A 22911-nucleotide genomic window follows, 5' to 3' on the forward strand; every position below is an offset into this window, starting at 1 on the left:
CGACGCTTAAGTCCATACCTAATTCCATCGTGCCTATTGCATGTCAAGTGTTGTGAGCAGGCTGCATAAAGACAAGTGCCTGGCCAATCATGATCAGTCACTAATGCAAGCCCAAAAACGGACGAGTGAGCAGGTTGCATGACGCTGGACTATTTCAGCCTGGACTATGTGACATCAACCAATGATCTCATCACATTGCATCTCTACCCTTGCTAGTCTGCGCCTCAATATCCAACGTCTTTACCCGCCAGACACGACAATGTGAGCAGCCTGCATTTCCCTTCGGCATCAACACTTCATAGTTTCATCATGTCGATTCATCAGCAAGATCCATGCGTTCAGCTCACTTCTATGCCGCAATTGGCTGAGGTAAGAACCCACAAGGTGATTCGGCACAACTTACTCACCGGGTACAGGCACTAAGCATAGAGGATGACTGGACCGGGACCACAGATGCTGCAGCAAGAAGGAGGGCGCAGACGAGGCTGAACATGAGAGCATACCGTAAGTCGCTTATCATGGTTCTTTAGTGTTCCAGCTAAGGGTAGGACAGGAAAGCGGAAGGCTCAGGAAAAGAAGGCCAAGGCATCAGAGATTGAGGCCGCAACAATCAAATCTGAAGCAGTGATTGTATGCTGGGATATCAACCAAGAATCCATGTCCGCCGTCCCAGCATCTCATGCCAAGATTATATACAACTCCAGAAAACCCTTACTAGCGTACAGAGCCAAGAAGAATCAGTCAAATATCGCCTTCCCTCTGTCTTCAGATCATCTAATCACACTTCTCCAATACAACGCCCTCCGAGCCTTGGCCGTCAACAGGACTTTCATCTCCGGCATGTTGACCACTCCTCTTGACTGCGGCGACGAAGACGTTATCCACGTGGTCCCATATCCAACCAACCCAGATTCCCTGCCTTCAGCCCTTCTCCCCACAGTTCTCCAACAAACAGTCATGCACTGTGATTGGATTGATATGTTTCCCTCCCCAGAAGCACGGGACTGTTTGATTCGAGCTTATGGTACCTTTGATGAAGATGATCTATGGGCTGATTGTATTGGCGGTTTGTATGAGGGCTTTCCGGACGATGAAATGGAAAGACGTGGTTTGATTGCTTGGTCACCTCCGTGGGATGTATCAGGATGGGAAATGTCAGAGGGTTTTATTAAGAAATGGGGCTGGCTATTCAAAGACTTGTGTGGGCCGCTGGAGGCGACGAATAGATGGAGGGTTGAGAGAGGCGAGGAACCCTTTGACCATAAGGATTATCCACCAAGTCCTCCTGTGTCTGGTTTTGTTATATCAGAAGTTTAGTGTGCATGAGTCTTGCAATCGAACAAGCATAGTTAAGTATGAAACGTCGACACTTTTATACTAAACAAACGAGAAGTTTATAAAAAATAAATTTATAAATTTAACATGGTCCAGGATTAAAGACATTTAGAAACTTATGTCAAGCTCAGATGGTTTCTTGCTGGCTTAGGCCACCGTATTCAGCTCGTGACTCCGCATATATCACAAGTATAGCCAAGCATGAATCCGTGACATGGTGAGCCTATTCCGACAATCCCTTGATTTCCCAAATTAGTCTTCGGATTCAGAACTCGAAAATATATCCTTCTCAATTCAGCACGTCATCTCCCAGCGATTTGCCTCAAGGTAGTGTAGTTCACGTTCACTAGGAACACCACCCCCGGCATCTATTCGCTGCTTTCTCTCCTCCAAAACAGGTGCCCAGTATTCCCGCATTTGCCGCAAATCATCGACAGCAATCTTCTGTTTCTGCTGCAGGATTTCTTCCTGTCGTTCATCGATCAAGTGTACCGGAGTTATAATTTTTGGCGCCCTCCAGTCTTCAACAGAAGGTTTTTGGCCAGAGCGAATTTGGCTTTGCCGGCAGATAGCAAGTTCCAACAGCAAATATGCACACCAATGGCTGAGGTACCCCAGTCTGCAATCCTGGGTGCAGGAACATAGCCAGGCGGCTTTACAATTTTCGGTCCACTGTATGGCCGGATGACGTGATGCTGCATCGTCCGGAACAGCGAGCTATCCTCGACTTTAACGCATTTCCAGAGATTGTCTGTATCGTAACAATGTCGCATCGAAGGAGGTTCGACAGGATAGCTCAGGTTCCTTGTTAGTTCCCTGGGGAAAGTATGTGGCTTCCAGTCAACTATAAAAACCTCCTCCAAGGCTGGGAAATCCTCGATAAGTGGATTCAAGCAGGTATCTTCGTCTTCACAAGAGTGTAAGGGGGGCAGCACATCATATCCTATCGAGTCATAGAGACAATCGGTGATGTGATCGACAGCCAGGCGCCGCACTCTCGTAGCCTCATCGGTTTCGAGATGTATAGAGTTACAAGATACTAGATCTTCAAGCAAGACGTCTCGATCATAATTGAACCACGTTCTTGGCCCCTGAGTCTTGCTCTTGAAAGCGATTTGGTATCCCTTCTTCATCAAATGTGCTCTGGACTCAACGCAAGTGTGAAGAAGGACTGGGACTGGAGCATTACTGTAGAAATATTGTTTCGGGGGGCATTCACCTTGCAGCCAGTTGAAATTCCAGAGCCACAAACGGCCGTCAGATTCCTTGCAACCGGATACCTTAGCTTTGAGGTGGACCACACGAGCTGGTGTGGCGAGAAGGTAGATTTCCTGCCGAATCTCTAGAGGCAGGCTTTGAAAGTTGGCCATGTCTTGTATGTTTCGAAAATGGATGAAATGGGGAAAAGTAGACGACCTTGTGTGGTATTGTTTCTGGGAAGTTTAATGCATAAGTACTAAGTAGGTGGAACAATAGAGTTGGTCGTTAAACAGAAAGGAAACCACGAAAGAGTTCTTGCGGTAAAGGCAAATGCTAAGCTATTTCCTATAATCTCACTTAGTAGATGTTTTATCAGGAACTATTTGGTGATATCTGTGCAGAATGACTCAAAAAGTTATTTCTCAGGGCGTATTGAAGTTACTAAGTTCCGTCTGCTGATTTGATCTCTCAGCCACAAGTCTCAACTGCAAATAACACATCTGGATAACAATTTAGATATTGCACCATAATGGCTGACCAATAGCTACAGCATGAAGCGTATAAGAGGAAAACATAGATGATGACTCTTCGGCCGGCCTTAGAGGCTTACGAGATGCTCCAATGGCTTGACGCGAACTATACCTGCAAAATACACTTCCAGATGCACGATATGACCATCAACCAAACTTAGACCGAGAAAACTTTTCAAGCTTATTCCTCAATAAAGCAAAATGAGGACATATATCTCAGCAGCAGTCAGGGCATTATACGGCCTGCCATTCGGGATACGCATACTTCCAGTCTCACGCCGTTGGAAAGTCCCTCAAATTGAGGTTGTCTCACGGGTCTTTTCCATCTGTCTTGACATCTTCTAGGCTCCTCATGGGCAGTGCCAAAGCTTCTACTACTGTGATAAATTTAAAAGTGTCAGCATTGAATCTTGTAGTAGATGTCAATATTATGGTGTAATGATGTGTTCTTCTTACCTGATTCGGCCAATCTATAACGTTTATGTTTGTTCTCAAGGAACCTTTTTCGAATAATTTCACAACCGATGCGTCGAACTTGTCGGATATGTTGGTGGTCGGCGTCGATGAGTAGGTGCACAGGTGTGGACTTGGGCAGCTTCCTTTTTGACCGTCCCAATTTTGCCCAGTATTTCGACCAAGCCAACTCCAAATCTCCTCGCTTGAAATCAAGAGATCTCTCGCTGAGATGCTTTATGAGATCTGTGTCTTGTGGTATGACGGACAAGGGATTCTGTAGTTCGTGCTCCGAACATGATTCACTACGAAGAAGCAGGAGACATCCATCAATTCTTTGGACCTCCGTAAGCTCGCAGAGGTTCCTGGTATCATGGCTGTGTCGCCAGGGAATAGGTCCGGGGAGAAAGCTTTCGCTGGCCTTGCATAAAGGCGCGTAGAGATCTACCACCTTGCTTTGCCACTCAATGAGAAAGACTTCTTCAAGCTCTCCGAAACTCTGAAGAGCCAACCTGATGGCTTGCGTATAGCGTTCGAAGCTCCCACTCTCATAGGCTATTCTGCGAACCTTTTGGATATCTTCGAGGGGGAACGGAATGATGCCTTAGTTCATTAAGGCTAGTGACCCTTTGTCGATACATAGGGTATCCCTTTCGAAGTTGAACCAGAATTGCCTCCCGTTTGGTGTGATGTGGGAGGTTTGCTGAGTTCCTTATCTTGAAAGTGGGAGGAGATTCACTTTATCTTGGTTGATGCAATTAAGGTTTTTGAATGGCTGTGTTGGCGTTTGGCAGTCGGGCCATGGCCGATTGCACTACAAATACAACATTTCTTGTCGTCATCACATTTCCGTATGCTTGCGTGCTTTGTGTTATGCCACTTTTATGAGGGCATCACCGATTTGGTCTTTATAGTGGGTTACGGAAATCGTAACACTCCCATAGAGGGGGGCAAAAATGTAAGGCCACGATATCAAATGACAAAAAGATGTAGGGCAATGCAATACAGGCTGAATGCTCCTGTACTGTCTATATATACATATTTTTGCTTCATTTAGTGTTAGGAGTTTTCGTGCCTCCCCAACTCCATGTCACCAAAGCTTCTAAGTTCTCTCGGCCGGAATAAGTTCTCAGCCACAAGTCTCAACTGCAAATAACACTTCTAGCTCACGACTTAGACGTCACCAAAGCTTCAAGACTGGGACTACGGATGATACTAGTTTATCTGATACATAAAAGAGGTGCACTTGAAACACAAGCTAAGGATAAAAACGAAACCCGTGGCGGAATATTTTGTACGGTCTGCCGACAGGGGGCAAAAAGGTGCGATAATCCGTGATCGACGTTTCACTTGATAGAGATCGGAGGCTTCATTACAAAAGGTACAAGATATAAAATTCTGCAGTAACCTTAGTAATTGTACGGCTTTTGATAGTGCGAAGTTTGAGTTCAATCATGTATCATCACTCACTCAAATTAAAGTCTATCTCCTGCATTCCTATGGAGTCGATGATGATGGGACTTCTAGCAATGGTTGCAGATGCTACTCTGTACCTGCAGATAGAGCCAGGTACCTGGTTGATATGTGGATTCTTTCGTAATCCACCTGAATGACCGTACCTAATGTTAATATTGAACACAACATCAAGCCACAACGCACCATATTCCGTAGATGGCGGAGAACGCAATGTCGTCATTGGCCCTGGGACGCGAGTGTAAACAAAGAGCATCAATAACTTCAAGCCTTTGTTTACAAAAAGTAAAAAATGAGGCTTTCTGAACAGGCACACAGTGGACATAGAAACCTCAGGGGCATCCGTACAGGGATTAGCCAGGCCAGGTCAACCTAACCGGTAGAAAGGGTCCGCCCGTGCCTTGCTTGGACTGGGGATGAAAGACGGGACGCCGGAAGCTTTAGCCACAAGTTGGTAGGGGAGGGGGTTAGGAACACATGGCTGATTGTTCCGGAAACAGACGAAAATAACATCGATCAGACTGTTGCACGCGATGTTCTCAGAAAATGCTTTTAATACTGTATCATTACAGAGAATGCAGTTTATTAGACGCGTGTCCAAGGCGCACCGGGCCTGCAAAAAGCCACCTCACTAAACATCATCAATGGTTAGCGCAATCTCGTGGGTTCGCAGCCTGTTCCCCACTGGAACCCAACCCCGACTGACCCTGGCACTGAAGAACTCGCTGGGTATCATTGACTGGACGGGATCTTCTTCTCCAAACCCAAGGCACGGCACTCGCTTCAACCCCTGGAGATATCATTTCTTCTTTACATTAGCAACAAGCTTAAGCGAACTGTCACTGTCACCTTCTTTCAACTCTTCTTTTTTCTTGTTCGTGTCTCAAACTTGCCATCTTCAATCTTTCCTCTCCTGCTCTGCTTGTGCTAGGTTGATGCCTTCATCGTTCGCCTCATCGTTAGTTCCCGCAAGCCCTTCCGTCCCGTCGTCCACCCGCCAACGCTAGGCCCCCCGATAAACAAAGTCACCTTTGGACCCCTTGCAAACAAAAGCTGTCCGTTTGTCTCGGGCAATCTTGCCAACCGCATTCCTCTTAAAGACAACGACTTTGCTGAACACGATACTATTTCCCCACGATACATTGTCACATACCTTCATTATGGAGGATTCTTCCCAGAAGCGCATGAGCGCTATTCCGCGACTCTCGAAGCTACCTGTACCAAGACCGATTTCAGGAATCCCGAAGCCAGCATCAGCTCTACCAAGACCAACATCAGTTGTTCGACCCTCGCCATCAAGGGAGAGTCTGGGCGGTGGTGAGCTACGGAATCCTCGGCTTCGTCCTTCAATGTCAAGAGATCAATTGCGAACTGGTCAACCAGATCTTCAACAGCGAGCGCAAAAACTACGACCTGCTGTTTCCAGAGAACATCTCAACACTGGAACAAGACGCACGTCGCTCATCACAAAACCTACACATCTATCTCCGGCGAAGCCTATGGCTCAGCGGATTCCTTCGACGCCGCATCGATCGATGGAGCGACAGGCAGATATTATTGAAGAACAATCTACAACACCCCCATACGATCCTCCGGGTGAAGCCATGGGTGTTCAATTCGATGGAAACATCTTCCCTCGTCAATTGACCCTTACAAGGAGACCTTCAGAGACTTTTGCGACTTCGCCATTGTACGATCCTGCCAACAACATCTTCGACCCAAACCAGTCAAGACCACGAACCGCTTCGACCGATGAGGATGATAAACCAGATACATTGAGGGCTCGTTCTCGTAAGCCAAGACCATCTCTGAGCGAGAGAACCATTGAAACGCTCGCCTCCATTCCCTCTTCGCCTGCTATGATGAAGTCGTCGAACTTCTTCGATCAAGGACGATCAAGTTCACGACCACGTTCACGGGCGGATAGCGGCAGTTCTAGACCAGGTTCAAGCTATGCTTCAGATGCTTCAGTTAGAATTTACAGGACCGAGAGTCGACCGGGCTCTAGTTCAGAACAGTCTGACCTCGGTTACAGCAGCTTTCGGGGTTCCGCAAGTGCCTTTAGAAAGCCTTTGACGCCCATTGATGGAACTCCTCAGAAGCGGTCGTCGGTGGTCGGAAGCAAGACTCCCAATACTCGAGCTGGAGCCTCCAAGCCAGCTCCTTTCTCGGACGCGAGAAGCCCTAGCCCTGGCAAGCCTACCATGATGTCTCCCAAGGGCTCGCAGTCTATGGCTTTGCGACCTGCCAAGTCAAGGGCTCCCGTACAGGGTTTGTTCAAGAAGCCTTCACTTCCTGCTCTTGGTAAGGCATCACTGAATGGAACCTCGAACCGTCGTGTATCGGTCAACTCTGCCTCCACTGCATCCTGGGATGGTACTATTCCCTCAGCAGCGTCTTCTCACAACACGTCTCTGACTGCCGATTCGGCCGAGCCTGGAACACCTCCATCAGCTCGCAAGTCCTCAGCCGCTCTGCGTGAGCAGATTGCCAAGGCCAAGGCTGCGAAACGTGCACAGATGAAGCAGGCAGCTGAGATCGAAACACACCCAGAAGAAGAAGCACCGATTGTCCCTTCGGATAGTGGCTTCGACTTTGGCGTCAACCATGACGATCCTTTCAATACGCGAAAGGGCGAAGATCCCAAGAAAAAGGTTCTCCAGAACCGTGTCAATAATGCAAGGACAACTGGAAGACTCAACATTGCCGCCTTGCACCTGAAAGAGATCCCTGTCGAGGTTCTCAAGATGTACGATCTAGAGAGCATTGGTACCTTTGACGGAAGCTGGGCAGAGAGTGTTGATCTGACACGCTTCGTTGCTGCGGACAACGAGTTTGAAGAATTAGATGATTTCATCTTTCCTGATAGCAACCCCTCTTCGTTCGACGAGGCACAGGCTAGTCAAGGAAGCATCTTTGCTGGTCTCGAGACCTTGGACATGCATGGCAATCTTCTCGTCAATGTCCCCTTGGGATTTCGACGTTTGACTTGCCTGACCTCCTTGAACTTGGTATGTTGTGTACGCATTCCTAGTTGTCCTCTTTGCTAACATTTTTAGTCCAACAATCGCCTCACGAATAACAGCCTGGATACCCTCTCACAAGTCACATCTCTACGCGACTTGAAGCTAGCAAACAACCTCTTCTACGGCCCCCTCAACCCCGTGCTATCGAGCTTGAACGAGCTGGAAATCCTTGATGTGCATGGTAACAACATCTCTGCACTACCTCCAAAGGTCGAAAACATGTCGCGTCTTCGTATTCTTAACTTGAGCGAAAACAGCTTTGAGTCTCTTCCTTTTGATAGCATTGCCACACTTCCCATTACCGAGTTGAACATCAGGAAGAACAAGCTGAAGGGTACTCTGATTGAGGAGCCCATCGGCTGCCTTCCTCAATTGCACACATTGGACGCTTCTGCAAACCAACTGCAAAGGCTCGTACCCTTGGGTGCCTCGATCGACCTGCCAGTTCTGCATTCTCTTTCTCTCTCAATGAACCGTCTTCAAGGACTTCCAGACATGACAACCTGGACAAGCCTTTTGACGTTATCAGTCGAAGAGAACAATATCTCTGGAATCCCTAACAGTTTCATGGGTCTCGAGAAACTTCGTCATGCTGATTTCTCTAGCAACGACATCAGAGTGATACCTCCCGAGGTGTCTCGCATGGATAACTTGTCTATGATTCGACTCAGCGGCAACCCTCTTCGTGACAAGAAGTTCCTCTCCATCACCACCGAAGATCTGAAGGAGGTCCTTGCTGGCCGCCTTGAGCCACCACCTCCCTACCAAGAGCCAGCTTCTCAGGTCGGCATCCTAGATGTTCTGGCTGATGTAAAGGGTCCTGACAACACGCAATCGAACCCTGACGCAATGTTTGATGAAAATGACAGGTCAGATGATGATTTCGCTACACCTCCCCAAAGCCCTAATCGTTCCCGATCTCACACTGTATCAAGCCACCGCTCTCGATCGCACACGTTGTCGAACCAGACCTGGCCCGTCAAGCCTGGCGGTATCCTAGATCGATCCCAAACCCAGTCTTCATCACTCCATCCCGTCGTTTGCTCTAAAGTCGCTGCCGAACACCGTGTCCGACAAATCTTCCTCCAAAACAACCTTTTTGCTACCCTGCCCAACTCGCTTAGCTTTTTTGCCGAAACATTGACTGCCCTGTCTGTGTCTCACAACCAGATGGTTGGCGAGGCGTACCTGACGGAGGAATTGGAACTCCCGGCCTTGAGGGAGCTTAACTTGGCATCGAATCACATTACTGGTCTTGGAGCACTTGTGCAGTTCTTGCATGCACCAAGTCTCGAGAAGATTGACGTGACGATGAATCGCGTCAACGCTCTCCCAACAAATCTGAAGGAGTCTTTTCCCGTTCTGAACGTCTTGCTAGCTAGTAACAACCACATCGTCGATCTCGAACCAGACATGATCAAGGGCCTCAAGATCGTCGACGTGAGCAACAACGACATCGCCCACCTGAACCCGCGTATTGGTCTTCTCGGCGGTCCAGGCGGACTCGAGCGCTTTGAGGTCGCAGGCAACCGATTCAGAGTTCCGCGATGGAACGTGATTGAACGAGGCACAGATGCCACTCTGCGGTGGCTCAGGGGGCGTGTTCCAGTCGCTGATATGGCTTCATGGCAAGGAGATGATGATGAGCCTGAGGTGGATTGATTATGAGCTGTAGACTTGGCGCTGATTGATGTGCATTTGCTATGGGTGGTTTTTCGCTTCTTGGTACATATTTTGACGTATTTTAGTTTTATTACTGGGGACTCTATACCATCTTGCTTTCTTGTTAATATAATTCGACCTGGTTGCGCGCATTTATGCAAGATTCACTCGCATCTAGCGGCTCCAAGCCCGCCATTACATCCCCATCCTTGCAATTACCATAAGAAACCCTGCCAAAGAAAGGCCATTTACCCCAATCGTTCGAATTTTTCATCTTATGGAAGCTCGTGTAGCCAAATACAGTATTTATCTGCGTCATCGATTAAATCGAGGCCGTTACGTTCGCATGTCATAACTGTTCCCCTTGCCGTACAGGAGCAAAGAACTTCTGATGTTAATATAGGGTGTAGGTAGTCTCAAGATCTTCTAAGAGATACTAAACTTACCTAAGGCGTTTCATCACTTAAGATAAAAGTCCTCAACATTCTCGCCTATCTTGATTCCCTCGTTCTGACTCTGGGGGGTCAAATGCGCGAGGAGGGCATGGTTCTCACTTGGTGGGTTAAGGGAGCGGTTGTCGACAGAATTCTTCGAGGCGAGTCTATTCTTTGTACGTGGGCCCACAACATCTCGCCAACAGCTGGAGGTTTGCTGAAGTCGACGAACTTCGTTGTTAAGCATTGGCATGGAATCTTGAAACCCCTTTACCGCAGTGCTCCTTTCTTAATGGCCTTTCTTTTAGCTTTTGGAAATCTACCATGCTGTAGCTAGTAGTTGGAGAGCCGGTCTTCACGTGAAGCAACCAGGCGAGGATATTCACACAGCTTCTTGTTGGCCACGATTGACTCTCGAGGCTAGTCTGAGTAGCCGAGCATGGCAAGAAACGTCGGGCTGATCTTATCAGTATATCTGGTGCTATGAATCTGATGCTGAGGAGAATCCACGAGCCTTCAGTTTACAAGACTGTGGATTAGTCTTGATTGTCGGTCCATCTTTGACTTACCTACAATGCTGAAGTACGAAAAGAGTCTTTCAATTTTTGAGTCTATCTACTACACGTATGAGTTTAAATAGGAGCAACGAACCATGAAATCCATCCTCCTGAGCTTAAAGGCTTTAGGGTTACCGTGAGTCACGCACAACTAAAAGCATCTGATACTGAGGCCAATGAATTTATTCGGTACTTCGTCTCTTCACTAGGTAACACGGGCGTATTTTATTGGTGGCCTTCTGGTAGCGAGAGCTTCCTCTAACTTTGGAAGGTGCTTGTGGTTATCATGGGCAAGAGCCTTGGACACCGTGAACATGAAGTCTCAATGGACGTGGCGAGTCCATCAGTATTAACACACAAACTTTATCACCGAGTATAAAGCACAGAAATATCCCTCCCTATAAGGGAACGCTTCATCACTACTCTCAACATCGTGAAACATTCTTCGAGTATCCCTCAATCACGCTGATACACGCGCGCGAAAACTACAAGACCAGCCCAAGCACCAGCCCAAACGACACTTCGCGATACCATCACGTTACGCAACTTGGACGACCTAGAACCACCAACAAGGTTTTGAAAATCATCAAGCATCGTCACTATGTCTCCTATGCTAAAAACCATCGCCTTCATGGCTCGCGACGTGGCAGATAACAACAACGTTCTGAGGGACAACGCCCTGGGCCCTTCCGCAACCATCAGGCTCGTGGCAGCAATCACAACAGGCGGCTGGATTACCTTCGGCTTGATAATCGGTCTGGCCCTAAACACACGGGGAAAAGCTAGTAGTTTTGTCCCAGAGTGGTATCTCGACTCCAACGGCTCGATCTGGGCAAAACTCGCTGTGGCAGCGTGGTGGGTCTCTATAATCCTGTTCTGGCCTGTCATCTGCGCGGTGTACATGATCTCGGCTGCTGGAAGAGGTATTCGGAATTTGTTTTCCGGGTGTGGCGTAAAGAGGAAGCGAGGAACGGAGAGTGAGACTTCTGAGGCTGCTCTTGTCTAAGGTATCACGAACTGTTTGGTGTTTTGGTATTACAGATTTGGAGTTGGGGAAGTGCAGATTGGGATATTCTATTTGACAGATTCTTGGACAGAAGCTTTGATTCATTCGTTTCAATGTCAAGAAATTTCTCCACTGGCTTTCATCCGATATCTGTTTCGTTTTGTTCGTTTTGTTCGGCTCGGTTGGTTTGATGTCTCGGGCACTGACAGATAACGCCTGTGGATCGTTTCACAGGCAGCGATCACCGAACTTCACCTGTAACCCCTTGTAGTTTAGTGCTTAAAAACAAGCATCATCCCCCACTGAAAGCACACAGTCGCGTGCTCGACGGAAAAACCCTTGTTCCTGGGTCTTTCATCTTCAACCAAGCTAGCTTCTCATTTCTTGGAAGCAACCAAAAACGGCGGCGTCACAAGCCGAAGCATTTCTCACTTGTGTCTATGTTTTCTACTTATATTGTGCTTTATATCCTCATTGCTCCTCTTCCACTGAAGGTCCTGCGATCGATTGTTTTTCCCTCATCACAATCGCTGTTTACTGTGGATCCATATCGCGGCGCGTTGTGCGTTGCGTTGCGCTGCACGACAACGCATAAAGTTTGATTTGGAAAGGATAATAAACACACGCGCATGCAAAGCACATGTACGCATTGAAGACACCAGCGATATATATCACTCGCTGTCGAAGATCTGGCTTCTTCAGCTGACGGATCGGAACGACGAGAGCTGTTGACGCGACTTGGTTGCCTGGGGACTTGTTTGAGAGCAGAACACGATTGCTTCAACATGACTTCTCCTACCGAAGCCACACAGGCTTCGCAGGCCTTACAGGGCGATACGATCGTTGTTAGGCATTCTCGCGAGCGACAGAACCCCACGACACCTCAACCTCAGGAAGCAGGACCCCAAGATCCAGCTGCGGTGACATTACCTTCGACGGAGATTCCAAATTCGCCTATCGATCCAAACGAATCCTTTAGAACCGAGATCAACGAGGACCGACCGGCCGTCACGGTTATCCCATCGTCACTTACACCGCCCCCCTCCACCCAGGTTAACAGCCATGCCAGTCAAGCTGGTCCCGGTCCCTCCAAACGAAAGTTCTCTGGCTCCCAGCAGTCGTCAACACTCTTCTCCCCACCAGCTACCGTACCCAACAACATACGCGAGCGTCCTGTAACAACGGAATTCCTCCCTCCCGCTCCACACCAGGTCCTCGAAGCGTCCGCCGACGAGCTTCGCGTCATGCTTCAATCGGCTCTAGCAGAACAACAAAAGCTCAAGATGGAGACAGCTCATCATAAGCTACAGTATAATTTGTTATCTATCCAGGCAGACGATGATGCCAAGCGTGCTGCTGTGGAACACGAGATGATGCGTCGCGAGGTGGACGCGTTACGGAATGCAGAATTCACCCGAATGGCTAGAAAAGAATTTGACCAGCCGTCCGAGGCATTACAAACAAAATACTTGCAGATGAAGACGCGGTATGAGGCCATGCTACAAGAGAATGAGATCCTCCAACGCCGGGTCCAGACGGCAAAGAAAGTCATCAAGCAAAGCGAGGACGAAAGCATTGCTCTTCATGAAGAGCGAGATATGTTGCTGAGACGAATACGCGAGAACAGAGAGCATATGCAGATGCTCTGTAGACCTGGGGGTATATTTCACGCAGTTATGACACCCAAACAGAAGGTCGCTGTCGTGACACAAGGGCATAGGAACTCTCAACAGCAGGCATCTAGATTACAAGGCGAGCATGGTCTATCGGCATTGTTGCAGGCTATGAGCCAGGATAATAACAGCGCACCTTCGACACCGATGCATTCTCACCGCCCTGCACCACGCGTCGGGAAACACCACCGCAACTCGCAATCCATGTCGTCACTACCCACGACGCCTATGAACCGGCCGGTGGGTACAAACGTTGGGCTTCTTCCATCGGTGGATCTGGTACCTCACTCGGAGCCTCATCGATACTCCCAGAGACAGTTCATTCCTACGACACCTGTGGCCAAGACTGACCGCCGCCGTAGGAGTCGAGAGAGCACTATTTCAGCAGACGATAATGAAGAGCTAGCTAGGCAGGCGCTCGAGTCGGTTGCCGCAGCTCAGTCGTTTACATCGCAGTCACGAAACCGGAGCGACCAGGACGGAGAGGTATTTGATAGCCAGGCTAGTCAAGCTGCAGCAGAGATGTTGCGGCGAGATCCGCGGCAGAGCTTTGAGGTGGCCGAAACCTTGGGAAACACACCAGGACCAATGGAGAAGACAGTTAGCATGCAGGAGAGATTACTTTCCCACCGAAATGGAGATGGCGACAAGCGAAAATTCAGCGGCAACCATTCATCCACCGAGGAGATACGGCTCGATCAAGCAAGTCCAGCGAAGAAGTCCAAAGTGGTTGAACCAATGGTCGATGGGCAAGATAAGCTAGGACTGGGGATTCAGTATAGACAGTGAAATGTCAGATCAGAAGCAGATTGCAAATGGAGTTCGGGGTACGATATAACGACGGCATCGGCACAGGGGGCGTTGAAGGCATTACATTTGGCGAGTTTGTATATATATGTTGGCGTGATCAAAAGAGGGTAGAATGCTACAGCGGGATTCGTGTATGAATGGAAAGATTGTTGAAGTTTCAACAGTATCGAAGCTCAATCAGAATGTGAATGTCTCATGATGAGCGGTGCACAGCCATAGACGCCACACGTAGGGATCTTACCCGACGCTCCGACAATTCAAGCCACACTCGAAACATTACCCGAAGTCTGAAGCCGGTGTCGAGGATCCACTTTCGGCTCATGGCAACGGGACGGGAGTGTTCCGGCTTTCGGCGGGGGTGGAGGATAATGGGTAATGGGATATTTACTTACCCGGCTCATAAACACTTCTCTCACTTCTCATCATGAACCTCTGATCTCTTCTTTTCTCCCTCATCTTATCAGTTGCCTCCCCTGTAATCCCATAAACTCCATATACCCCAAATACCTTCATAATGTCGGCCCGTCTTCACAAAGGCCTTCAAGGCGTCCTCGCCAAATCCCCTTCCGACACCGTAATCCTCTCCGCCGTCCGCACTCCCATCTGCCGCTCCTACAAGGGCCAGCTCAAGGACGCATACCCAGAGGAGCTCCTCGCCAGCGTCCTCAAGGCCACTCTCAAAGCGCACCCCGAGGCCCCCGTCGACGATGTAGCAGTCGGCGTGGTGCTCTCCGAGCTCGGCGGCTCCAAGGCGGCGCGCATGGCTCTCAACCACGTCGGCTTCAAGAACACCACCAGCTTGTACACTGTGAACCGCGCGTGCTCTAGTTCGCTGCAGGCCATCGCTGCTGTGTCGGCGCAGATCCAGACGGGCATGATCGACACGGGTATCGCGGCTGGTATGGAGAGCATGACGAGGAATTACGGAAGCAGAGCTATTCCTGTGGATGTGTGGCCGGAGCTGAAGACCTCGCCCAATCGCCATGCGCAGGATTGTATCATGCCTATGGGTTTGACGTCAGAGAACGTTGCGGAGCGATATGGTGTTTCGAGGGCGGACCAGGACGCTATGGCTGTTGAGTCTCATCGTCGTGCTGCTCGTGCGAGAAAGGAGGGTCGCTTTGCGGAGGAGATCGTACCCGTGGAGACGAGGTTCCAGGAGGTTGATAAGCAGGGTAACAAGGTTGGCGAGGAGAAGCGCATCACTGTCACTGCTGATGATGGTATTCGAGAGGGTGTTAGCATTGAGGCGCTTGCTAAGCTCAAGCCTGCTTTCAAGCCCGACGGTGCTTCAACGGCTGGAAACTCAAGCCAAGTCTCCGACGGTGCTGCCGCCACCCTCCTCATGCGCCGAAGCACAGCAACCGCCCTCGGTCTCCAAGACCGCATCATCGGAAAGTTCGTCTCAGCCGTGACAGTCGGTTGCGACCCCGATGAGATGGGCATCGGCCCCGCCCTCGCTATCCCCAAGCTTCTCGACCAAGTTGGTCTCAAGACGGAGGATGTGTCGCGGTGGGAGATCAACGAGGCGTTTGCCAGTCAGGCGCTGCACTGTGTGAGGGAGTTGGGACTCGAGGACGCGTGGGCGAAGGAGAAGGTTAACCCTGATGGAGGCGCTATTGCGCTGGGACATCCTCTTGGAGCTACGGGAGCGAGAATGACGAGTACGCTTTTGCATGGACTTAAGAGGGATGGTGGTGAGGTCGGTGTTGTGAGTATGTGTGTTGGTACGGGTATGGGTATGGCTGGTTTGTTTGTTCGGGAGTAGAGATTGATATCCGGGAAGGAAGTTAAAAAGTAGATTGGGGAGTAAACAAAATTGAATATTGGGTTATACTACGCTTGATACTGAGAATGGGAACGTTGGCGATGCATGATGCTGGAGCATGGAGAGGAAACTAAGGGTTGTGATATGCGTCGGCAGCTTGTAGTCTCGGGTCACAACGGTTCGATAGCATCGATACGTTCCCATGAAACAGTCCGTTTCGGTTGGCCATCGTTTCAACTACCAGTGATTCAATGGTCAAATGTGAAGAAGTGTGACGGGGCCAAACCAGTAAAGCATCCCATCAGCCAGGGAATACAAAACCTGTCTTAAGCAGATAGATGTTTTCTGTGGCATTTCTCAAGAGACATCGATTGAAAACTGATGTAAGCAAAAAGCGATGAACTTGGGCTTGGGTAAAAAGACCATGTTGCTCAAGCGGGTTAATATAATAATAGCCATGGTCTGGGAGTCCTGATGTGCCAACGACAATTCACTCGTGATTGGCCGAGAACGAGGGCAATCTACACATGCATTGTCAGTTCATCGTATGACAATCGCCGGTGCCAGCATATCTTCATCACAACCAACACTCGCCATGACTTCTTCAGCTTCATCAGCTTCATTAGGGTAGCGTTGATAACGCTTATTTGGAAAAGGGGGTTTCCGGAACGCCGGTCTTCAAGCGAGCAATACTAATGTTATCAATCATTGACTAGACTAACGATCTATGAATGCTAGATCCAACAGCTGGCGTTGGGTGGCCCCGGACATAATCTAAGACACTTGTCCATGCCTGGGCTTGGTTGGTCAATGGTCTGTTCCAGGGTATGAATGTGGCTTGCGTCGAAAGGCTGACTGCAGACATTTCAGGGAGACACAAAGAATGCTTGCTTTGCTTTACTTGTTGGGTTGGGTTGGATTGGATTGGATTATATGTATTCTGATAAAAAATATTTTCGCCCCTTGCTTGTCTTCCCAATTAACCCGTCAATCACTCTAGTCATCTAACGTAGCGACAAGTGAACCAATTAATCATGCCTGCCACCCCAAACGCCTAATAATAATAACAATGATGATGATGATACAATTCGTGTCTATACGACTTCAATGTCGATGATGTTTGACTTGAATGGCCCTGTTAGAGTTTCGTTTGCTGGTGTGCCCTCCGCGAATGATGTGTAGTCCACATTCTTCTTCTCCTTTGTCCACACAGCATTCCACATCCCCTTTAGCTGCACCGTCGCCCCCTCAAAAACCTTGTCCATCGGAACAACAGGTTCCTGGAGGGTAAATTCCCAAATTGCCGCTCGGCCAGGCAGAATCTCAATTAGAGCATCATCAGCAGGCGGCCAGAGCCGTGATGCTTCAATCTGCATGATATCAAGTGGTTTGCTGTCGCCCTTTGGTGTGATGTAGAGAATGCCAAGAGAGATGCCCAAGGGGTCCAGGGGTGAGCCGTAGCTGAGAATGGTGACGGGCTCGTCATTGTTGTTCCTGACGGTTGCGCGGATGAGAACAGGATCCTTTTCCTCCTGGGTGATGGAGACATCGAGCTTTTTTAGTGCAGCTGGCATCCTGAATGATAACGCGGCGTCTGGTATGTAGCCTGTTGGTGTGAAGAAGGCGATGAAGGTGAGTGCGACTGTGAGGCCGATGAGTAGGCGTACAGCTGAGGACGCGAAGATGGCCATGGCATGAGCTCGGTTTTTGAACGGAACCCGCGAGGCAACAATGAAAAAAAAAAATGGAAATGAGTGAGTTGACGTCAAAGGAACAAGGGATTGTTTCAGTCCCTGTATCACGTAGATGATGGCATAAAGGAGAGTGAGGGGAGTGTGAATGTGAATGTGAGTGTGAGGATGAAATGAAGATTTGATGCCCAAGAAAATGAAATGAGCGTGCGGAGGAGCTGAGCTCAGTAGGTACAGTACGTCCCATTAAAATAACTTAAGATAATAATTAACCTTACGTCTGAGCTAAAAGGTACGCGACTGCATCCCCTAACCTAACGCAAGATCCAGGGGCTCTCAGTATCTCACGTGCACTAGCATTGCATTCTTTGTGCTGTGCCGCCTAACCCTCCCTTATAAAGGTGGCGCAAAGAAACTGTCATTGCAGTTCTAGTCCAGGGTCTACTCTGAGCTATTGAACGCCGCTATGGAGACTTTGACGGATACTCTTTAGCAGATTCCATCAGTCGCTAGTTCCTGTTCGCTTGGCGCGGGTTGTGGGCGGCGTACCGAGCTTGAGCGGACAATCTTCCGGGGTCTAGCGAGAAAAGTTTGGGTGCAGAATCCGTAAGCGACGATTTCGAGAGTCAGTTCAATAACGAGAAACGGTCGCGTGGCCCAATGGCAAGGCGTCTGACTACGAATCAGAAGATTCTGGGTTCGATCCCCAGCGTGATCATTCTTTTTGTCAATTGAGCTTCTTCCATAATGTCTTTTTGCTGGCAAGTCAATTGGCATCGCTTACTGGCGTTTAGATGCCTGTCGACCCCTCCATAGTGCTCCCTTTACTGTTGGGAATGGGGTAATCGATATAATCATCATGCTACGGCAATCATTATAAAGGATCTTACAATCACACTACCGCATGTAATTATTGCTATAGGATAAGTGCTGTAATTTTTGAACAGCCGTATACACACCAGCATTAAAGATTGACTACTACTGTCCTGGTCCAGGGTAAATGACGACATTTTCAAGACACAACCAGAGCCCAGCATCTGGAAACATTTGTTAAGGGAGTAATACTTCCAGTGAACTATGGTCTTATGGTGTCTCTTTGACAGACAAGTTAGATATAGAAGTATGGCCGCCTGGCTTGGTTAACTTTTTGCTATATTGAACAACAACGGCTTAAAGATGATTTGAAATGTGGCACCATCTCTCTCTACAATTTTTACGAACGTTCCCTTCCTGTGCCCTATGGACGGGTTTAACAGCTTCAACAATGGATTGAGGCTGTACCTCTGCAGACACTTGACAAAGAGTAATCTCAAGTCTCGTTCTTGTTAGCCTTGAAGTCACAACTGAGGCCTTCAACTGACCCGAACATCTAGAAACACCGACAAACGCGGCAAGCCAAACAAACAAGACTCACATGCAAGAATGCATCCTCCTCAAAACTATTCAGGAGCGTTTTGCCCATAGAACTCTTCCATCATAGTACGCAAGTAATGTTCTCAAACTGGCCCATGCAAGTTTGTTTGACTTAGATTTGGCACATGCTCCAAAGATTCTCAAGTCAATGCTCTGTGCCGATCTCTGTGCGTTATTTCGAGTATCATGGGTCCCTTAGACCGGAGATGAATCGATCATCCTGACAAATCTTGTCAGATATGAGAATGGAAATGATCGGAGGCTGCGGTATAAGCTTAAGTGGTAGTGCGGAGGGGCTTGTTTAGACGGTGGAAGACATGCAGTGTAGTGGAAAGCCAAGACGTCTCGAGACTCTTTGCCATCAGATCTATCAGTTTACCGAAAGATCTTATGGTGCAATGTTTTCGGCTCGTTGGGCGTTGGCGATCATAGCTGCCATCGAAACAATTATTACCATCTGGAAATCACATGCTGTCAGCAATCTGATACACCATCATGCCCAACTCTTCTACTCAAATCCGTAAACAATACCTCTATCCAATAATCTCAACTCATAACGCTATAGAAACAGCCTGTCAAACAACAAACCACAATCTCCTTCCTCAACGGCCCAAAGCCGTCTCAAGTCAAACGGGGAATCACCTTGTTTTAATATATTCACAAACGACCCTTCCAATCTCGTAACCTTGATTTACGACGATCTCTTATAGCCTTGACCGATCCTCTTGTGGGGCGTTCTCATCCCAGCTGACGATGCTACATGGTGTGTTTCGAAAGGGCATGACGCCCGGACCTGACTTGGATCCTTTTTTAATCTTGGGAGATCTTCGATTTTGTTACATCGGACAGAGTCAATTGCGAAAGTTAAAGTTAATTGTGTAGATCGGGAGATAAACTCAAATAGCGAAAATAGCATAAACATACGGCGATAGTAGAAGGTGGGTGATCTTGGGAGTCAATTTTCGGACAATTAATTCGAGAATCGCCAAGATTGGAGAGCGGAAATGGCGCGTGTCAAACATATTGACATGCCCGAAACGAAACCCTGAATCGGTCCACACCAGGACGGATCAATATCGTCGCAAGTCCCCTGCTCCCGAGTCCAGACGAGTCGCAGGGTATCAACTCGACATTCGTATAAGTATTCGCGATACCTCGAGTCCCTCAGCATGTCTTCATCCTCTTCACAGCAGTCATCCCTTTCATTTCTTCGTTCGTTCTTTTTTTCATTCTCTTCACTCTTTTTAAATCACATTCGTTCGATCTGGTCTGCCGTTCAAAATGAAGCTGCTTGCTGGTCTTGCTCTCGCCTCTATGGCTGTTGCTGCGCCCCTGGTGGATAAGCGCGCTCCTACTCCCTTGAACGTTGAGTTGAAGATGCAGGGGAACTCAAAGGTCAAGGCTGTTATCACCAATAATGGGAAGAGCAACTTGAAGCTTCTCAAGGTTGGAACATTCCTTGATACGGCTCCTGTTGAGAGGGCTCAGGTTTTTTCTGCTGGTAAGACTCCTGAATATGAGGCATGAGTAAGATGTGTAGCTTGCTTGGTGCTGAGGGTTGAGTCTGCCCATAGAACTCAACCCTCGCCAGCACAGTAGGGAAACATTCTCTGCCACATCCCCGACATTGCATTCATCTGGGCATCCTTCTCACAAAGCTGCACATACTGACCCCTAACAGAGAAAAAGACTGTCCCCTTTGACGGTGTTCGCATCGCCCTCGACACCACCCAGCTCGATGACACCGCCTTCCAGAGCATACCCTCTGGAAACTCCTATGAAGTCGAATTCGACATCGCCGAGTTCCACGATCTTTCCGCCGGCGGCAAGTTCAGCGTCCTCTCATCCGGCGCCCTATCCTTCGCCCAGGAGAACTCCACCGAGTTGATCGGCTCAATTCCCTTCTACTCCAACCGTCTCGACGCCGAAGTCGACGGTCCGCAGGCCTTCTCCGTCCGCACCGCTTTCCACCAGAAGCGCGCTCAAGTGCAGAGTGATTGTTCTGGCAGCAAGCTTCAGGTCACTCAAGCTGCCCTGTCGAACTGTGCTAGACAGGCTTCTGCTGCTCAGCAGGCTGCTTCTAACGGTCCTGCTGCGAAGGTGGAGGAGTACTTTAAGAACTCTGACGCTGCGACTCGCTCGACTGTCGCTGATGTCTTTGCCAAGATCGCTGCCGAGTGTGGATCGACCAACGCTGGAGATACTCGATATTACTGTACCGATGTCTACGGCGCTTGCCAGAACGGTGTTCTTGCGTATACTGTTCCTGGTGGAAACTACATGGCCTACTGCGATTTGTACTTTGAGCGTCTTCCTGCTACCACTTCAACCTGCCATGCTCAGGATCAGGGTAACACCAACCTGCACGAGATGACCCATCTTACTCAGATCAAGGGCACTTCTGACTATGGTGGCTATGGATATAACTTCCTCCAGAGCTTGACTGCCGAGCAGAACATCAACCACGCTGATACCTATGCTCTGTTCGCCAATGCCGTCAGCCTGGGATGTTAGAGGGCTTGCGAAGTAGAGAGAACATAGGTGCAACTGGAGAGCTAGGGGTTGGTGGGATTCGGGATCATGTAGGGCACACAATAAAGGACGGCGTTTTGAAGGCGGAATTTGAATAGGCAATCCACTAGATTACGTGAAACAACGCTGAATGCAAATGCCTGCGTGAGAAGGGCCGTTTGATGATACTCGCTTGGAAGACCAAACACTATAAGTAATAGCAGAACTTGCTAAGACAAACCGAAACAGTCTGACGCGATCATAGGCTGATTATGTGATGCCACTTGACAAGTTACCACTGGGTGACCTGTGCTGAAAGAAGAGCCAAGGACATCTTGGTCGAACTTGACACAGCCAAAAGATGGTCGGAACGCGAGACTTCGACCCAGAGTGAGAAATACACTTGGATAAGTTTGGCTTAAGCTCAACATGCCCCCTGACGGACTATTTCCTGTCCCCTGATCCAGAGCTTTACCTCTTCTGACACGCCAAAGACTAGCCGCAGACACCTTTCGACAACATCTGAGCGAGCTGGGTCATGTAAGAGAACTAGCCCCAACACTCAAGATGAAAGAAAAGGTGGAACAAAACGGTGAAGCTGAGCTGGCATCTGCAGGGCACAAGCTAAGTAGCAGTCCGTCCCTTAGACCAAGGAACAAAGAGCGGCCCCATCGCAGGGCGAACAAGGGTCTCATCTCATTCAGCTGCCGTAGAAGCTCTAACATAGATCAAATTTGGTCTCGTGGAGGTCGAGAACCCAAGGTTGATCAGGTACCAAGCAGTGATTGCCCAATGTAGTCGGATCCTGCCGAGACTCAGTGATCTTCTGAAGATCTCGAGTTTCAATGCCCAACAGCTCTTGGTTAGAATCCGCAAGACATGATTGGCCCGGAGATTGCGTTGCTCGTGTGGGTCGAGCCAGGGCTTGTGTCTTGGTTTCTCGACGTCATCGTACAGGAGAATCTCCCCGCGACTCGAGGTCCTTGGTTGCACGACAGCTTCAGTCAAGGATGGGCCTCAAGGAGACCACTCAAGCTGACACGGCCCTGTAGCAAGTTTGTTATTTCCCCCAAAAAGATTCGGTAAGAATATGTCATTTCGATGGACAAGTTGCACAGACGTCGATTCTGCAGTTACCCATTGGAAATTCCATCTGCCGGGCCAAGAACCCAAATGCAACGCAGCAGAGCCCGAGCGGCGAGCTTTGGGCTACCATGAATGATCAAAGAAAACAGAACACGGCTTGTGCCGTTTGGTCTCGGTAAAGACGAGAATGAGAACGAAGCCCGCCCTTTGAGGCTCTCCCCTCCATCGTTTAGGTCCCCTTCAGGGGGAGACCCTGCAGGCTTGAGAAACTTTGTTCCCGGTG

The 22911-nt window shown here is 49.0% G+C and overlaps 8 protein-coding genes and 1 non-coding gene across 10 annotated transcripts; 7 read left to right on the forward strand and 2 right to left on the reverse strand.

Annotated features, from left to right (window-relative positions):
* Window positions 1-292: 292 nt before the first annotated feature.
* FVEG_01810 (hypothetical protein) lies at window positions 293-1368 on the forward strand. The gene is made up of 3 exons (XM_018888812.1): window positions 293-369; window positions 417-504; window positions 554-1368. The coding sequence occupies exons 1-3, from the start codon at window positions 310-312 to the stop codon at window positions 1315-1317; spliced, it is 912 nt and encodes a 303-aa protein (XP_018744827.1). The 5' UTR covers window positions 293-309; the 3' UTR covers window positions 1318-1368.
* Window positions 1369-1832: 464 nt separating this feature from the next.
* Window positions 1833-2705, reverse strand: FVEG_14931 (hypothetical protein; the record flags this gene model as incomplete). Its single annotated transcript, XM_018903963.1, has 1 exon — window positions 1833-2705. One exon carries the CDS (start codon window positions 2703-2705, stop codon window positions 1833-1835), a length of 873 nt encoding a protein of 290 aa, XP_018744826.1.
* A 3111-nt stretch (window positions 2706-5816) lies between these two features.
* FVEG_01809 (hypothetical protein) lies at window positions 5817-9885 on the forward strand. 2 transcript variants are annotated; one of them, XM_018888811.1, is made up of 3 exons: window positions 5817-8002; window positions 8051-8886; window positions 8953-9885. In XM_018888811.1, the coding sequence occupies exons 1-3, from the start codon at window positions 6152-6154 to the stop codon at window positions 9677-9679; spliced, it is 3414 nt and encodes a 1137-aa protein (XP_018744825.1). In that variant the 5' UTR covers window positions 5817-6151; the 3' UTR covers window positions 9680-9885. The 2 variants fall into 2 exon arrangements, with proteins under 2 accessions (XP_018744825.1, XP_018744824.1); XM_018888810.1 differs by having other exon boundaries at window positions 8051-9885.
* A 1386-nt stretch (window positions 9886-11271) lies between these two features.
* Window positions 11272-11676, forward strand: FVEG_01808 (hypothetical protein; the record flags this gene model as incomplete). The annotated part of the gene is made up of 1 exon (XM_018888809.1): window positions 11272-11676. The coding sequence occupies one exon, from the start codon at window positions 11272-11274 to the stop codon at window positions 11674-11676; it is 405 nt and encodes a 134-aa protein (XP_018744823.1).
* Window positions 11677-12043: 367 nt separating this feature from the next.
* On the forward strand, window positions 12044-14353 carry FVEG_01807 (hypothetical protein). The gene has a single exon (XM_018888808.1). The coding sequence runs from the start codon at window positions 12462-12464 to the stop codon at window positions 14136-14138; it is 1677 nt and encodes a 558-aa protein (XP_018744822.1). The 5' UTR covers window positions 12044-12461; the 3' UTR covers window positions 14139-14353.
* A 205-nt stretch (window positions 14354-14558) lies between these two features.
* FVEG_01806 (acetyl-CoA acyltransferase) lies at window positions 14559-16154 on the forward strand. Its single transcript, XM_018888807.1, has one exon. The coding sequence runs from the start codon at window positions 14674-14676 to the stop codon at window positions 15925-15927; it is 1254 nt and encodes a 417-aa protein (XP_018744821.1). The 5' UTR covers window positions 14559-14673; the 3' UTR covers window positions 15928-16154.
* Window positions 16155-16817: 663 nt separating this feature from the next.
* Window positions 16818-17856, reverse strand: FVEG_01805 (hypothetical protein). Its single transcript, XM_018888806.1, has one exon. It carries the CDS (start codon window positions 17616-17618, stop codon window positions 17022-17024), a length of 597 nt encoding a protein of 198 aa, XP_018744820.1. The 5' UTR covers window positions 17619-17856; the 3' UTR covers window positions 16818-17021.
* Window positions 17857-18264: 408 nt separating this feature from the next.
* FVEG_14930 lies at window positions 18265-18336 on the forward strand. Its single transcript has one exon. It is a non-coding gene; the product is annotated as a tRNA-Arg (tRNA).
* A 1882-nt stretch (window positions 18337-20218) lies between these two features.
* On the forward strand, window positions 20219-21687 carry FVEG_01804 (hypothetical protein). The gene is made up of 2 exons (XM_018888805.1): window positions 20219-20532; window positions 20713-21687. The coding sequence occupies exons 1-2, from the start codon at window positions 20313-20315 to the stop codon at window positions 21543-21545; spliced, it is 1053 nt and encodes a 350-aa protein (XP_018744819.1). The 5' UTR covers window positions 20219-20312; the 3' UTR covers window positions 21546-21687.
* The last annotated feature ends 1224 nt before the right edge of the window (window positions 21688-22911 follow it).

This window comes from Fusarium verticillioides, chromosome 6 (assembly GCF_000149555.1).
Source record: "Fusarium verticillioides 7600 chromosome 6, whole genome shotgun sequence".
NCBI classification, from domain to species: Eukaryota; Fungi; Ascomycota; class Sordariomycetes; order Hypocreales; family Nectriaceae; genus Fusarium; species Fusarium verticillioides.

What these genes read in the sequence shown, in the direction of transcription:
- FVEG_01810 (XM_018888812.1), top strand. Translation starts at nt 310, where the DNA reads ATGTCGATTCATCAGCAAGATCCATGCGTTCAGCTCACTTCTATGCCG. An exon ending in CTATGCCGCAATTGGCTGAG is followed by an intron (nt 370 to 416) that starts GTAAGAACCCAC and finishes CACCGGGTACAG; the next exon opens with GCACTAAGCATAGAGGATGA. An exon ending in GCTGAACATGAGAGCATACC is followed by an intron (nt 505 to 553) that starts GTAAGTCGCTTA and finishes AGGGTAGGACAG; the next exon opens with GAAAGCGGAAGGCTCAGGAA.
- FVEG_01809 (XM_018888810.1), top strand. Translation starts at nt 6,152, where the DNA reads ATGGAGGATTCTTCCCAGAAGCGCATGAGCGCTATTCCGCGACTCTCG. An exon ending in GCCTGACCTCCTTGAACTTG is followed by an intron (nt 8,003 to 8,050) that starts GTATGTTGTGTA and finishes TAACATTTTTAG; the next exon opens with TCCAACAATCGCCTCACGAA.
- FVEG_01807 (XM_018888808.1), top strand. Translation starts at nt 12,462, where the DNA reads ATGACTTCTCCTACCGAAGCCACACAGGCTTCGCAGGCCTTACAGGGC.
- FVEG_01806 (XM_018888807.1), top strand. Translation starts at nt 14,674, where the DNA reads ATGTCGGCCCGTCTTCACAAAGGCCTTCAAGGCGTCCTCGCCAAATCC.
- FVEG_01805 (XM_018888806.1), bottom strand. Translation starts at nt 17,618, where the DNA reads ATGGCCATCTTCGCGTCCTCAGCTGTACGCCTACTCATCGGCCTCACA.
- FVEG_01804 (XM_018888805.1), top strand. Translation starts at nt 20,313, where the DNA reads ATGAAGCTGCTTGCTGGTCTTGCTCTCGCCTCTATGGCTGTTGCTGCG. An exon ending in GGCTCAGGTTTTTTCTGCTG is followed by an intron (nt 20,533 to 20,712) that starts GTAAGACTCCTG and finishes GACCCCTAACAG; the next exon opens with AGAAAAAGACTGTCCCCTTT.